This window comes from Dipteris shenzhenensis, chromosome 1 (genome assembly GCF_047967505.1).
Source record: "Dipteris shenzhenensis isolate YYH24624 ecotype China chromosome 1, Dip_SZ_1.0, whole genome shotgun sequence".
Taxonomy (NCBI): Eukaryota; Viridiplantae; Streptophyta; class Polypodiopsida; order Gleicheniales; family Dipteridaceae; genus Dipteris; species Dipteris shenzhenensis.
The window spans coordinates 62,047,594-62,063,745 of record NC_141596.1 but is presented as its reverse complement, the minus strand read 5'-3'; the positions used below and the strand labels follow the sequence as shown (position 1 = coordinate 62,063,745).

At 38.1% G+C, this 16,152-nt stretch overlaps 1 protein-coding gene across 2 annotated transcripts; it reads left to right on the top strand.

Annotated features, from left to right (window-relative positions):
• Nucleotides 1-4,316: 4,316 nt before the first annotated feature.
• On the top strand, nt 4,317-9,658 carry LOC147906168 (cholesterol 22-monohydroxylase CYP90B52-like). Of its 2 annotated transcripts, XM_087376800.1 has the most exons (10): nt 4,317-5,085; nt 6,589-6,620; nt 6,846-6,910; nt 7,025-7,177; nt 7,394-7,645; nt 7,746-7,841; nt 7,945-8,023; nt 8,139-8,248; nt 8,470-8,588; nt 9,232-9,658. In XM_087376800.1, exons 1-10 carry the CDS (start codon nt 4,859-4,861, stop codon nt 9,326-9,328), a joined length of 1,230 nt encoding a protein of 409 aa, XP_087232926.1. In that variant the 5' UTR covers nt 4,317-4,858; the 3' UTR covers nt 9,329-9,658. The 2 variants fall into 2 exon arrangements, with proteins under 2 accessions (XP_087232926.1, XP_087232921.1); XM_087376795.1 differs by having other exon boundaries at nt 4,321-5,085; nt 6,589-6,910; nt 9,232-9,655.
• Nucleotides 9,659-16,152: the final 6,494 nt, after the last annotated feature.

Sequence of the window (16,152 nt, the reverse complement as noted above, 5' to 3'; positions counted from 1 at the left end):
CTTGGATCACTGGTGGTTACCAAGAGGGTGGGGCATTGAGCATATGTAACATCTACCCACTAAAAGGAAATTTGAAATAACTCTCAAAGTAGTTCATCATGCCATCCCATAGGTTTCTTTGTGGCCAAAAATATCATATCACTTTGTGCCCCCTATGTGCATATTGTGAGTAGCCTCAAAGTAGTTATTGAAAGCAGTCACAAAGTAGTTACTCAAAGAAGTTTCAAAGCAATTGTCTGAAACACTCTCATAGCAGTTCATGGTGTCTCTAACTAGTCAAGAAGCAATCTGAAACAACTCTTAAAGTAGTTCATCATGCCATCCCATAGGTTTCTTTGTGTGCAAGACTATCATATCATTGTGTGCCCCCTTTGTGCATTGTGAGCAGTCTTAAGGTAGTTACTAAAAGCAGTCACAAAGCAGATACTCAAAGTTGTTACTCAAAGTAGTCTCAAAGCAATTTTTTAAAGATGCTCTCAAATTAGCAGTTCATCATGGCTCCAAACAATCAAAAGGAAGTCAGAAAATAGTCTCAAAGTAGTTCATTGTGGCTTCACAACCAGCCAAAAAGCAGTCTCAATGCATGCTCAAAGTAGTTCATCATGGCTCCACAACCAGTCAAAAAGCAATCTGAAAACATTCAGAAAGGTCCAACAATCAGAAAGCAATCTGAAAACGCTCTCAGTGCAGCTCCTCATGGATCCAATCAGTCACAAAGCAATTTATTAGGGCTCCAACAACAAAGCATTTTCAAAGCAGCCTCAAATAGTCTCAAAGCCATTTATCATGGCTCTAGCCCCACAAAGCATTCTCAAAGCAATCTCAAATAGCCTCAAAGCACTTTATCAAGGCTCCAGCCACCACAATGCAGTTTGAAACTACTCTCAAATACTCAAAAAGCATTTAAAAAACAATGTGAAAACATTAAGAAAGCAATTTGAAAACAATCTCAGTGCAGTTCACCATGGATCCAATCACAAAGTAGTTTATAATGGATTCAGCCACAAAGTGCAGTTCACCATGGATCCAATCCATCACAAAGTAGTTTATAATGGATTCAGCCACAAAGAATTTTCAAATCAGTATCAAAGTAGTTTATCATGGCTCCAACCTAGCAAAGCATTCTCAAAGCAGTCTCAGACATCCTCAAAGCACTTTATCATAGCTCTAGCCACAAATCATTCTAAAAGAGCGCTCTCAAACAAGGGGAGTCCACATGACCCCAAGCAGTTCCAAAGCATTCAAAAACACCAAGAATTGGTAGCTTTATTGCATGTGATCTTCATTATGGCCCCTAGTAGCAACATTTTCAAAGCAGTCAAAAGCACCTCAATCCAAAGCAATCCAAAAATCCATAGAATTTATGGGGGGATAGTGAATGTGTAAAGCACTATTTTGTCAATGGAAGTACCCAATAGAAGTCCCATGAGAGCTACAAAGTAGTGAGTGCACTGACGTGAGGTTCCTCAAGACGGTGTATAGGATGCTTCACGCAACTTTTTTTTCCTAACCTCTTTCGACATACATATTTCTTATTGGGAGACACCCTTGTCTCCGGAGTCAAAATGCAAAGACAATATCTTAACCTCCTATGAATGGTGCTACATCATCATTGTCATCTTTGGCACATGGATAGCAACAACATTCCTTGATCTTCGACCAACAAACGAGATTTTGTATAGTAAAAATTCCTTCTATGGACACCCAAAATCTTTGACGCCTTTGTAATGTGAAATTCCTTGTATTTTGGGCCATTAGACTTCATCAGCGTCATCATGGGAGACCTTTTGAAGAAAACTTCATCAAAGGTTCATGGCTGCTTGACATGGCTTAAGATGTTGTGGATGTTGGATACAATTGCTCCCAGCAACTGAAGTTCATCACTGGCATTATGAAAATGCTAGCACTTCACACCGAGATGAGAAACAATTTGTTCAAAGATATCCTTTCTAGCTAGTTAGTCCATTCTGCTTGTTTGTTTCAGTAATAACGACATAACCTCATTTGCTATCTTTCGTCTCTTGTCCATGTCAACTTCAACAGTAGCCTGATCTGCAATAGCTTGCTTAATCCTTATTTTTTGTTGATGATTTCCTTTCTTCATAGCCTCATATTCTCTAACATTGTTTACCTCTTGTTCTTGACTAGTTAGATGTGTTAGTGTCCCTGCATTGACATCCTTTGGCACGGAAGGCAAATATGTTAGATGCACCTACAAAAACAAAACTAAAAAAGATCACTACCTAGATCACTAGTTTCTTTTTGAAATATCATTCATTGCAATGCTGAAAGAGACAAACAAGCCAGGAGAGACAAAGTAGGGAGACACAATCAAGGGAGAAGACACAGTTACAAGGTCATTATGAGATAGGACACTTTCAAATCTACACTTGCAAGGTGCTTTTTAGGCACTCAAAAAGCATTGTCCATGGACACTACTTTTTAGTCCAGCCAACCATGCATACACCCCTAGGGGAACCCTCAATCCTTGATGTAGCTAAACATTCTTCATAGCCTCTATGTTCTAGTAAATTCATATCCCCATCCCTTGCACATCATGTTCTTCATTTGAGATTCTTGAAACAAGGAAGAAGTTTGCATGGATCCTTGCCAAATGTCCCAACCATTCCATTTGCAAAAGTCTCATTGCTTAGGCTAAATGTATTCCTCGGGGGGTTCACCTAAAAATATGGAAGTTTACCACGTGAGTTTCAAATGAAGGGGCTTTCTAATTCCAAACTTTTAGGTAAATTTACAACATAAGGGGATTATTTATTGATTTTTGGAGAAAACCCATAAGTTTGTATACAAAAAGGGGTCTTTTATCCAAGAAAATTTTACAGATAAGGGGTTGTTTTAATACCCCTTGAGTGCACATCGTATATAGGATTTATTCATAGTACACCCCTCGAGATTTATTCTTCATCTCCCCCTTTCCAAAGTATCATTGGCCATCCCCTATCCAAAATCGTTGTTGCCCTTCACATGCAAGATCTTTGGGGATAAAAGTCAAATCAATGACATAAAATGAGTTTGCAATGCCAAATAACATATTTGTAGGGTAAGTAAACACCGTCTAGCTCTCAAATTTCAATCCTTTGTGGCCCTTCCAAGGCTGTGTTGCAATCACACTAACCTTTCAAAGGAAGGGCAAGCTCCCAAAAATCCCTTCCTAATGACAAGGTTGAATATTTTCTAAAATTATCAATAGAAGTCTTAGCTAGACATGAAGTTCCCTTCTAAGGCCAATTCATTATTTATGCTTTATGCTAGTGATTAATTTGCTAAAGTTCACATTGGATCCTTATAGGATGCCTGAGTAGTGATGTCAAGTACTTCCATGTGTGAGGTGTAAAAGATTCATGAAGAAGAATCTGTGTATGGTGATGGCAATAATAGAGATGTAGGGCTAGAGATGAAGACAATTAAAAAGAAGATGGTGACTTTTTTTAAGATAAAAGTAGCTCAAATCATGATTAAGACAAGGAAGAAGGTGCATATGAAGAATCCTGTGATTTAAAACAAGGAAAAATGGATAAAAATGTAGATAGATGTGTTTATTGCCATTCTTGCTTCCGATAATTTCTTATTTTTAATTTTTGTCTTCATGAATGACCACATAAAAGTAGATTGTTGAAGCAGACACATGATAATGAACATAGCAAAGATAGAAGCGAAGATGGATTGGAGATGACAACAATAATGAAAAGGGTATCGATAGTAGATATCATCAACCGAAGATGGGTTGGAGATGACAGAAAGCGTGTCAATTGGTTTGAAATACAAATAAACAGAGATCTTGCATGGTTCACGACTAAAACCAAGGAAAAAGATATGAAAATGGAGACATATTTGTTCATTGTAATTGTTTTTTCTGACTTTATCAACCAAACTAGTGGCTATCTTCTAAAGTGACCTTGAATAATAGAAGGAAGAAGATGATGGGCCTTTGCAACCAAACTAGTGGCTATCTTCTAAAGTGATCTTGAATAATAGAAGGAAGAAGATGATGGGCCTTTCACACCTTCTTTCTTCAATTATTTAAGATCTACACAATGAAGACACCTATGTCCCTTTTGATCTCTCAATTCCTTGTTTTTAGTCATGGGCCTCTTCATCTACCCCTTAGTGCCCTTTTTCATGATTGATCTACTTTAATTAGGCTCCTTCAAAAGAACGAAGGTGACCCTTCTACCCTTGCCCAATGGGCAATGCTGACAAAAGAAATTGCGAAACACCGCAGCTAATTAGGCTGCATACACGGATGTACATTTCATTTTGGAAAAATCTAGGAAAATTTTGTTTATGTTCGATAAAAATTTGCTTTAAAAGACATAAAGTTTAACGGTTTGCGTCGTGGCGCTTTAAGGGACCTGCCAGCTAGCAAGATTCGCAACGGTGATTACCTACTTTACATCAGTACGAGCCGCTGAGAAAGTGTGAACGTGGCTGCTGAAAAATACCTCTGCGCGGCCTCTTCAAACACACGGTGTTGAGATGTTGCAGAGGCTGCGATTAGAAACCAAGCCAAATGCACTGGCTGCAATCCAGCGTTCAATTTCTCCAAGTCACACGGAAGAAAAACTGTGACGTTCTTCAACATGTGCAGAGAGGGTATCACTCACCAAAAGCCTCTACACAGAAGCTAGAAGTCCAACTGACGATGATTTTTTGAGAGTGAAGCTGTGAGGTCGTTATGCAAGGGATGATCTATCTTCCCACCGGAGTGTGCAAGCGAGTGCGCACCTATGTGAGACGTGGTCTTTGTGGTTGGCAGACGGACAATTTCTTCAATTGATTTTGATCAATTCTAGTCTTGTGTCATAGCTAGCCTTTCTGCTCCGGGCCGCCTACGATAATGATAAGGATAATGACGACGATGCGAGGAACCCAAATCTCTGATGCGCTACTGGCGGTACTGCTCACCTGCATTATCGTTTACATGGTGAGGTTGGTTCGTAGACCACGGAAGAAGCTGCCGCCGGGCACTATGGGCTGGTTGCCCGTTATCGGCGAAACTCTTGAATACGCTCAACCCAACTGCAGTTTGTCGCCTGGACCCTTCCTAAATCAGCGAATCCAACGGTATTTTCATCCCCTTACGAATCCGAACTTGCATGTTTTCTAGTGGAGGACCTGAGCATTGTTACGGGACAACATGATTGTACTTGGTGGCAAGTAGAGTTCCTTACTTCGATTTGCCTATTACTCGCTTAAAGGTTCGAACACTCGATGTTCGGACCTTTGATTGAAATTATGCGAGTAGTTATGGATGCTTCTGCTAAGCATTTGAACCTACATGCTTGGAAATAATACGAGTGGTTGTGGACGCTTCTTGCTAAGCATTTGAACCTATGTGCTTAGTTGCGATCTTACATTGATTGACTGCCATTCATAATTGGTCGCCTCAAATCATAGATTTGCAGATCTCCCCAGAACATTTGCTTCGAGTGCCACTTCTTCCGTTGTTTCTTCATTTTTGTAAAGCATCATTTTTTAGAGCTTTCACAAGGTAATACGTGTAGAGAGAGAGTCTCAAATTATAGAGATATACAATGTTAATTATGTCTAATATAGATGTTCAATAGGACTGGCCCTCCTTTTTTTGTCTTCGTTTTTGTGCTATGTTTTCTTCAGTATGTCTCCATGTTGCATTTTATACATTTGTTGGTTTCTCTTTGGCAAGGAGTGGCTTTAAAATCATACCCACTTATATGTATATTTTGGGTGGCCCTGGGATTTGAAGTACTCTTTCTTTGTTTCTCCACCTATGTTCAAACCTATCCACCAATATACTAAAGAAACTTCTTGATCATAGCAGTTATAATGTTGCATGTCTTGCCGCCATACTTCTACTCCAAAAAACGAAGGGTTATTAACATCCCATGTTTCCCATAGGTCTAATAAATTTCTTTGGAAGGTTAATGGTTTGCATTTGGTAGTGCTTGAGCTAGACTCATATGTGACCAATTAGCAAAAATACTGATCAATTAGCAAAAATACATTCCATCATCTTGACTAGAGAATCATGAAACAGATAAAATGGGACTTTGCATGCTTGACATCATGGTCTATTTAGAGGAGACAAGGACAAAAGAAAGAAGAAGACTCATTTTCATGAAAAGACATCAATCAAACTCTACTTAGAATTTATACCATTGCCTTAGCCACACAAGAGCTAGTAGTAGATGATGACCAAAACATAATGTTTTGGAATGTCTTAACATGGGGAGATGGAACCTAGTTGGTGCAATTGGAAACTATATAAGTTCATCTTGGAAACTATACAAGTTCATCTAAACCACTTTTAATTTGAGTCCCTCTATGTGTATTTATAGGTGTTGTATTTGAAGGATAATCCCAGGAGTGCTTCCAAAGTGCTATTTTAAGCTATGATGTCAACAATGATTGGGTCTCCATAGAAGATGCATACTTTAGAGGCTAGGAAATTTAGAATGTTCATGTTGTGTGCAAGTGTGACCACATGAGTTGAAAATTTATTTTAGAATGAGCATTCTCAGTTATTATCACTTTGTTTGATGGGTTTTCCAACATCTGCTCACTTGATTTGCTAATCTGGCATGGAAGACATGGGAAGTTGTTCAAATCACACCTCTTTGGTGAGCCGATCATCCTTTCTATAGATGCCAAAGTTAACCAATTTATCTTGCAAAAGGAGGGAACATTGTTCAAAAGCAATTACCCACGCTCTATTCTCAACATCATAGGAAAGCTAAACACAACGGAAATTCATGGAGAAGCACATAAAGCTGTAAGGAATGCAGTGTTGAATGTAGTTGGTGCCCGAGTTCGCAATGAGAAAACTCTGAGTTTTATATCCGCACAAACATTGCAAAAAATTGCACTTTGGGAGGGCCACATTGTTCACTTTCAAGAAGAAGCAGCACAGGTTAGAAGCATCACCCTTGTACCTAAGCTGATTTTCATTTCATTAATGTGGAGCATGTTCTTCAAATTGAATGAGAGCAACTAGATTTCTTAGACTATTAGAGCTTGTTTGCAGCTCTCTTTTAATCTGGTAATAAACCAGCTCTTGAGTATCACTGCAGAGCAACCAGAGGCAAAATATCTTTTAAGCAACTTTGAAGTTCTTATTGATGGGCTACTACGGGTCCCAATCAACCTTCCCTTCACACCATATAGAAGATCCATGAAGGTGAACAATATCAATATATTCTCTAGACCCCGTGAATTGTTATCTTGGCATTTGACTCTTTCCTCTTTTGTGATGGGCATTGAATTCTTGAAGTAGCTTGCCTTAAATCAATCAACCAATGCCAATGGTATGAGAAAAAGGAAAGGGATGGTTAGTGAGAGGGTCACTATAGTATGATCGTCTACTTTATGCATAACTTTACAGTTACATGTACAGGCTAGAGAAAATGTGATCAAGTGCATTGAGAAGATAATTGATGACAAAGAACTCCAGCATAAAAGAGAAATCACTGATGTCTTGGATGGGCTTCTAGCTGCTGAAGCCATCAAGGAAAGTGCTATCACTCGTGAGATGGTGATTGATGTAATGGTCGGGATTATCTTTGCAGCTTATGAAACCACTTCATCAGTCTTAACCTTTGCAACAAAATTTATTACAGAACACCCAAAAGTCTTGAATGCACTACAGGTATGCTTGCTAGGTAACATAACATTCTGCATGGTCTCGTGAGATACCTACTTGGATGTTTGTTTCAAGTTCTGATTTGGTTAATAGTTGTTTTTTATAGGAGGAGCATAATGGTATCATTGATCAACTAGATACTGTGGAAGGGAAATATACATTGACTTGGGAGCATTACAGGATGATGACATTCACAGAAAAGGTGATGTTATGCAATTCACTTGAATTCTTCTCCTTGATTTAACTTGGTATTAGAAAAGGCCTTAAATGCCTATACTCTATTTTGCTCATGTATTAACACACAGGTAGTAAAGGAAGCATTGCGGCTTGCAAATGCGGGCGATGTGGTCTTTAGAGAAGTATTAAAGGATGTTGAGATCGATGGTAAGTGCCAAATATATTAGGACATCCTTTTTTCATGTTTGCTTTAATTTTTCATCTCTAATGTATCATGAGAATATGTGTTAATGAGTGCATATCATGGATTTTATATATGCAGGATTTACCATTCCAAAGGGTTGGAAAATAATGCCTTGTTTTATTCCTACCCATATGGATGCAGTCAAGTATCCTGATCCTTTTGCTTTCAATCCTTGGAGATGGGATCAGGCATGCTTATTTTAATAATTTCCTTATTTTTTTCCTTGAATATGGTACATGACTAGGTATTTTGACTAAATCATATCTATATGCTCCTACTAAGCCAAAATTTAGCACATTAGTTTCTAATCTTAGAAGGGATTCTATTGCAATTATTGAGCCTTGTTGACTATATTTTTGTCAGTATTGTATAAATGTATTATTTATTGGTCCTTGGTTTATTTATGTAGGAAATCTTGGGTAGTGGAGACTTCACACCATTTGGAGGTGGCCTTCGCCAATGTGCAGGAAAAGAACTAGCTAAGTTAGAGGTCACCCTTTTCATCCACCATCTTGTTACCAAATGCAGGTAAAGAAATTAACAAGTAACTAGTGTTCCATAGAGAAATGAAACATAATGTGTGGGGATTATGAAGGGGACACAAAACTCGTGTCAGTGGTAGGGTTGGATGTAGACTAGATAGAAAATCTCATGGGAGAATAATTATTTAATATGTTGAAAGACTCGCCCCCTTTTCATAGATGGTTGGTAGATAGACTAAAGATCCCCCCCTTCCCATGAGACTTGAGGAGGTCACTATGTATAAAACCTATATATCACGTGCACTTCAAGGCCTATTTGTAAGATCCCTTATCTCTAAATTAATCGAAGAAAGCACACCCTTTTTTCTATTTAATATGTAAATACCCCTTTTATATAATAACCTCTTGTACATGAAAATTGTGTAAAAAGGGGTTCAAAAAACTTCTTCTGTTGAACCCATGTGCTATTCTTACATATTTATGAGTGACCCCCTCAGGCCATGAGAATGGGCTGGGGAGACATCCCCCTTTTCCCTTTGAACATAGAATATAAATCATAGTATATAAAGCTTAGTGTAAACTCCTAGGACTTGGCTATGATAGCAAAAATCATTATAAGAATCAAACATATGTATCTCGTCACATGAGAATAGATCATTTCAACTAATAAAGAAATTTTTCCCTCACAGATGGGAGCAAGTGGAGGAGGATGAGGTTATACGATCCAGAGGTGCAAAGTTCAAGAAAGGGCTTCCTCTTTACTTCAAGCAATGCAAATGTTCTTAGAATGATTAGATGAAGGGATAGAGATTCTAGTCTCCTCTTTATATGAAGGACCAAAAGAATTCCTCATTCTTTCAAGCAACGAAAATGTTCTTAGAATGATTTAGGAGACTAAATTCTCATCTTTATTAAGCATTGCATTAAATGTAGCATGCATTCTAAATATAGCAGTAAAGAAACAAGGACGTCTACTCATGACACATGGGTTGTAAAACGTTGAAGTGTGTTTTAACTTTTCTACAACTTCTACTAGAAATTGTATTTTTACACTCTTAGAGTCTCGTCTTGGTTGGTTGATCACTGTAACAAGACCTCATCCAAATACACACAACCTTTCAATGTGAGGTAGGGATTGACTCCATAGATTTCAATAATAATTATCTATATCTCTTGAGCTAGTTATTTGTGTAAATGACCTAATTTTAAAATCACTTATCTATACATTTTTCATACACTAAAAACATACTTTTTCTATTCATGTATGAATACCCCCTTTGAATGGTATGCTTCTAAAGTCCCTTTTGATGAACCCACATGCTATGTATTTGGTTTGTCCCCCCCCCTCCCCCGAGAAAAATAATTTCTCTTTAGGTCCTTACTAGTATTCTTCTTCATACTCTCTTTAGGGCTCTTACTAGTATTCTCGTCCCTCTAGTAATGTCCTTTTTCTCTTTAGATATGGTAGGACCTCACAAATTTCTAATAATCTTTATTATATTGGTTTTAATCTTGGGAACATTACTTGCATTCATCCGGGAAGCCAAGTGTAGAACATCTACAAAGATTGTGTTGTTCTTGTGTTGCAACCACATAATACCCATGGTTTCTTTCTAAAGGCATTGATATTTCTATCTCCTACATTACAGATGTCTCTTCATCATTGTTTTCCATTGAACACATTGAAGGATCCATGTTGTGTAGTTTGGCAATTGTAACAGATTCATTTCTTGTTGGATCCAGGTAGTGAAGATCATAGAGAGAGAGAGAGAGAGAGAGAAAAAGAGACACACACACATACACACAAAGATAGAGAGAGATTGAACCACTACTATTTCTTGCCGACACTAAGTGAAGATTCCTTAATGCTTTAGGTGGAGTCGAAGTAGGTATGGCATAAGTTGAGATTTTAAAAGACATGGACAGGCAATTAGGATTGATTTATGAAGGTTAGGGTCATATTTTCCTATATATAAAAAAGAAATTTAGCTTGTAAAATTTGACCCTCAAGAACTATAGAGAATGCTCCAACAATAGCATCACGATAATCAACCCTAATGTTTGATCATTGTTAAAAACTAATGTGAATTCTCTCTATGTTGATGCTCTGATTCGCTCACTCTCAATAGGTCTCTGATAGCTTAGCTCACCGATGATTGGTGCTCATGAATGGCCCAACCCAGTGCACTGTTCAAGTGACAAAACAAATGTCAACAACATAACTTGAAGGTTGACATTGTTGCTGAAGGAAAGCTTGCATGATGAGGGGGGAGAGAGTTGAACATTAACAGTTAGAAGTATATCACTATAGAGTATACACATAATGGAAAAATGAAAGGAAAAACCACACTTGTATATTAAATAAAGGTGGTCTTGCAATGCACATTCAGTAGCAAACTTCCTAACCTACTAAGTCAGGTGAGAGGGAGAGCATGAAACACACAATGTCACTCTCTCTTCCTACTCCCTGTTACGATGCTTTTCTAACTACTATAGAACCGCCTTCTATATTTTCCATACTTGACTTGTTGAAAAGCTACTCCATTCTTAGTTTTTGGTAACCTCTGCTTCAAATGCGGGGTCACCGCTTCTTCATATTAGTGCTCACCATTCAAAATTTGACTAACACTTGGCCAATCACCACCCACATGTGCAACTCATACTTGCTCTTGCATTGGCCTACACTCTAAGTCTTTGACAACGGTGAGCACGGGCACCTATCCAAAAGAACTAGCTCTATTTTCCTAGTTTAAGATTGAGAAAGACATGTAGCTGATAATGAGTTAAATATTGTTAGAAATTTTGGTGCTACTATAAGTGTTGAGATTGATTGTGGGGTGAATCAAGGTTTCTTTGACATAGCTTCAAAATGGAATGGTGCATGGAGTTTTCTACAAGCTTCTAAGTTTGTATGACATGACTTCATTTCCTCTCAAATATTTTTCTTTGTTTCATGCCTTGGGTGTTTCTTTATGCATGAGAGAGAGAGAGACAGAGAGAGAGAGAGAGAGAAGGGTGACCGTTGATCAAGTGTAGCCAATTGTGAAACTATTTTGGGGTATCTTGGCAACTGTGTGGTTCCACACTATGACACATTGGTGGGTCAGATTTCAAATTTGAGACAAGTTTGTGCTCTTGTTAGGTTCTTTTTCTATCTTATTGATTGCCACACTGTGTACTGGTGGGACAAAATTGATTAGAACTTGTTTGCACTCCAAGCCTCTACTCCACAAGCATATAGTCATTTTGAATAGCATGCAGAGCTCAACACACTTTAGCTCTACATACAATCATTCTAAACATCGTGAAAATTCCAATAGTGGCCTAACCATCTACTCTTGAGTTCAAAATTTATTGCCCCATACTCTAGTGCAAAATCACAGTCTACTACAAAATTTTCACAATTTTTTTTGGGTAATAGTCTAAGCAGATTCACCATTTGTCTAGAGAATATGAGAATGGAGAAACATGTTTGTATTATTGCAAAAAAAATTTATAGTTGTTTATGTAATTACAAAATTGGGCAAGACAATATTGAGCTCTTGGGTCCTACAATTGGTCGGGGTGTAACATCCTTAGCTGTAGCCAAAAGGAGGTCAAACATAAACAAGGAAACTCCACTGGGATGGATCTATCCTTTTCTAAATCCATGTGATTCCCAAATAATCTTTCTCTCAAATTGTTTAAACATCTTTCTCTCAAATCTCCCTTTAAGACAATAGGGCCCTCACCATGCACAATGTTGGCCTATATTTAGTTGTCTTCTATTGGAGATGTCACTAAATAATCATGAGCTAAGACAAATTAATCATACATGGTAGCCCAATGGCATCTCCAAATAATAAGAAATTTCCTTCAATCAATACAAATTAAATTTTTCTTCGATAGTATAAATTCAAACAAATGCTAGCCTGGTGGCATCTCCAGTAATTATGCATCGAATGCATGCCAACCAGCTAGGTTGATTGCCTAATATAAATGTCTTTCAATTCAAGTTTGCATCTCCAAATAATCATACATCAAATTCAGGCTAGGTAGCTAGGCTACCAAATTAAGCATTGATGACTAATAATTAACTACAATCTTGATGGTGTATGTAAGCTCGATGGTTGTCATCATGGCTATAGTTTACAAGTGCACAAATTAGCTGGATGATAATGTTGTGTGGTTAATTTGCATGCCATGGCACCATGGGAGGTCCAAAACAAAAGTTTCATGTAGAAACTAAATACACTCCTTGTGGTTGCATCAAAAAATCTCCAAAGAAATTTATAAAACAATGGCCATTAGGCATTGTCATTAAAATATTGCTTCAATTATTGGTAAATCAATAAAAAAATTCATGATATTGAAGCCATTATCAACACAAGACATGACACAAAAAAAATCCATATTGTTTGCATTATCAAATTTGTAAAAAATCATTTACAACCACCAACTTTGGTATCAAAAAGTATTAAGAATATTTACAACCTTTTGAATTGTATAAAAATATTTATAACCACCAAAATTGGTGTCCTTAAGCATGAAAACCACCAAAAGTCATGAGATTAGTCCCCAAAACTAGTTTATCACCTTGGCAATGGGTTTCCTCTTATTTTCCTTGCAAGGTGCATGTCTTTATTACCCCTCTTGGCATGGATTGCACACAAGTTTGTGTCCTCAAGAAGTGATAGGACCTCTATATTTTGTTTCTAGATTTAAGCAACTAATAGCTTTGCAAATGAGATAGAATTTCTTTGGATTTGGGTGAGTCAAGTGTGAGCATGATGCACAAGATGGGGTTATCATGAAGAGATCATTGACACATGAATAGCTAGAGAAAAATGGGGCTACCTTAAAAAGTTCAATAAATGTAGTGGATTTTTTTAGGACCAAATTGTCTCATGGGGATGAATCCACAACTATGCATCTAAGGAAGTGAATGTAGCACAAGTGTTTTAGGGGGTTAAGGGTCAATGTTTAATTGGATGTAGCCAATCGTCGAACTATTTTTGGGGCCATTTGGATCCCTGTCATGATGCACTCTTGGGTGAGATTTTGAATCTTGCACGGACCCGCACTCTCGTTGAAAATCTTCCCAATGTCATGATGCCGCACTGGCGTAATAATGAGACGCAATCTATTTATTCTGAACAATGTAGATCTTGAGACACGATAGCTTTGCACTACATCATGCATCTCTACACTGATTCACACAGTGTAGTCTCTAGCTTGACCACCTATCATCGCACAGCCTTTTGCCGCAGCTTTGCCACCTGTCACTGGGCAGTGTGCCCATGCAGATCATGACAATTCAAGGTTGTCTTGGAGAGACCACTACGTTGGTTCTTGGCATGGTAATGAGATGCAATCTATCATTATGAACACTGTCGTGCAGTGGTCTCTGGCCTGACCACCTATCATCACCCAGAGTTTTACAACATCTTTACCAACTGTCACCAAACAGCACGTCCATGAAGATCAAGAATATTCAAGGTTGGCTTGGAGAGACCACTGCGTTGGTTCTTGGAGTTATTTCTACGTTATCTATTTTTGTGTATTATAGGAGGAAATCTATGATGACTACCATGCTAGCAAATAGAACGAGATTTATGACGGCCACCACACTTGTTCTTGGAGTTATATATTTGTGTACCAAGGAAAATGTACTTCCTTGTGTGACTAAGGAAAATTCAATTGATGATATGGCCCTTGGGTCCCCTTTAGGGGCAAGGGCCATATCGACATGCCGTATCTATCCAAGGACATCCTGGATATTATATAATGCATGTCAATATGGCCCTCGCCCCTAGATGGGACCGGTCAAGGGCCATATTGTCAATTGCATTTTTTGAAAGTTAAATTATATATTTCTAAATGTATCTCCATGCAACCACAATGGCGGGTTGTTGGAGCTATTTCAGCACTATTTTGGTCCTACATCAAGGAAATTGTAATCCTACTTTACTGGTATTTTAGTCTTTTTTACGGTGGTCGGAGCCCCGGTCATGCCATCTAGATAATTAAGGACAATTCATCGAGTGAAAATAAAGCAAAAGAGATTACATCTACCTCCAGAAATAGGTTATATAGAAATTAACAACAACTTCTATTGAGCAAAATTTGAACAGAAGATCTTACATTTATAAAAACTCATCCATTTTTTAGATCCTTATGAAGGACAAATTGATGTAATGGATCATACCAAGGTCTATGGTTGTGATTGATCATGTGAGTGAGTGTGTGAACACTTGTGTGTGTAGGTGTGCCTGAGTTAGGTGTGACTGATGATGTGTCAGTCAGTAGGTGTGATTGAGTGAATATAGGAGTGTGCTGTGTTATTGAGAGATTCTAGGAGACTTTGGTGGTCTTCTTAATTGAGATAATCATGGATCTAAATTCCACCTACTCATGGGTGGTTGCTTGTATGTACTCCATTCTATTAATGATTCAATTGCTCATTGCCTTCATACTTGTGCCATTGTCTCTGTCTCTACCTCTTGTCTACCTCCATCATGCCTCTATGCTTGCACCAACATGTGGTATCAGAGCCATCACGTCCTCCTTGACTCTTACGTTCAGTGCCATGTCATCATCATCTTCCTTACACTCTCTTCTTCTCCATTTTCTCCACTTTTGAGCAGAATTTCCAAGTGCTTATTCTCTCCATTCTCTTAGACATTTCCCACGTCCTCTGATCTCATGCATCTCCATGCTAGGGCAAACCTATGGCTAGGAGGAATTGACAAATTCTCGCTTCATCTGTATGTGTCAACACAATAATCAATCTACACCATTTTGCCAATTGTGAGCTGCTAGAAATAAATCTCTCTAATTGCTCTTAGAGAAGACTGCGCAACCTTATGAGCTAGTTGTTGTTCAATTTTGAGTGCATTTGGTCCACAAACAAAGGAGAAATCAAAGAAAAACCAGTCTACTTTTGAGCTTCAAGCTATGGTGACCTGGCGTGATATTTTGCCTCTTCTCTCTAGTGAAGGTTATTTGGTAATAAAGCTTCATTTCCATTCTAATTGAAAGCCAACTCCAGAAGTGCAAATTTCATCCTCCAATACTTGACTATTCGATTTAGGGGTTTCTCTCAAATCCCCTTCATCGCTGAAGTATTGCAAGTGGTTAGATGCTTAAAATTTTTAGTATTTTACTATTTTTGCTTGGCATTGATGGGTGTTGGTCATATGAGTAGATGGCTGAAGTATTTAATGCTCCAAAGTTGGTCGATCACTATGAAAATCATGTTTTTCAAGACATATGCTTGGATGAAAGGTTATATTGGTCACAAAAATGCATCATTCATGATGTTTTAGACTAGTTCAGAGATGTATGCAGCCCCTTTGCATTTCTATGGGGATGATCTGATTATTATGCTTATGCTTTTGGAGAATGTGTATTGGTTGAATCTATTTGTTAACTCTTGTTTGTCTATCACTATGAAAATTCAAGGTTGTCTTGGAGAACCACTGCATTGGTTCTTGGTGTGGTAACGAGATGCAATCTATCATTATGAACACCACCATACAGTAGTCTCTAGCCTGACCACCTATCATCGCCCATAGTTTTGCAGCAGCTTTACCACCTATCACCAAACAGCATGCCCATGAAGATCTGGA

Coding starts and splice junctions, on each gene's coding strand:
- LOC147906168 (XM_087376795.1), top strand. CDS start 4,859: ATGATAAGGATAATGACGACGATGCGAGGAACCCAAATCTCTGATGCG. Junction 5,086..6,588: donor CTAAATCAGCGAATCCAACG/GTATTTTCATCC, acceptor CTGGCATGGAAG/ACATGGGAAGTTGTTCAAAT. Junction 8,024..8,138: donor AAAGGATGTTGAGATCGATG/GTAAGTGCCAAA, acceptor TTATATATGCAG/GATTTACCATTCCAAAGGGT.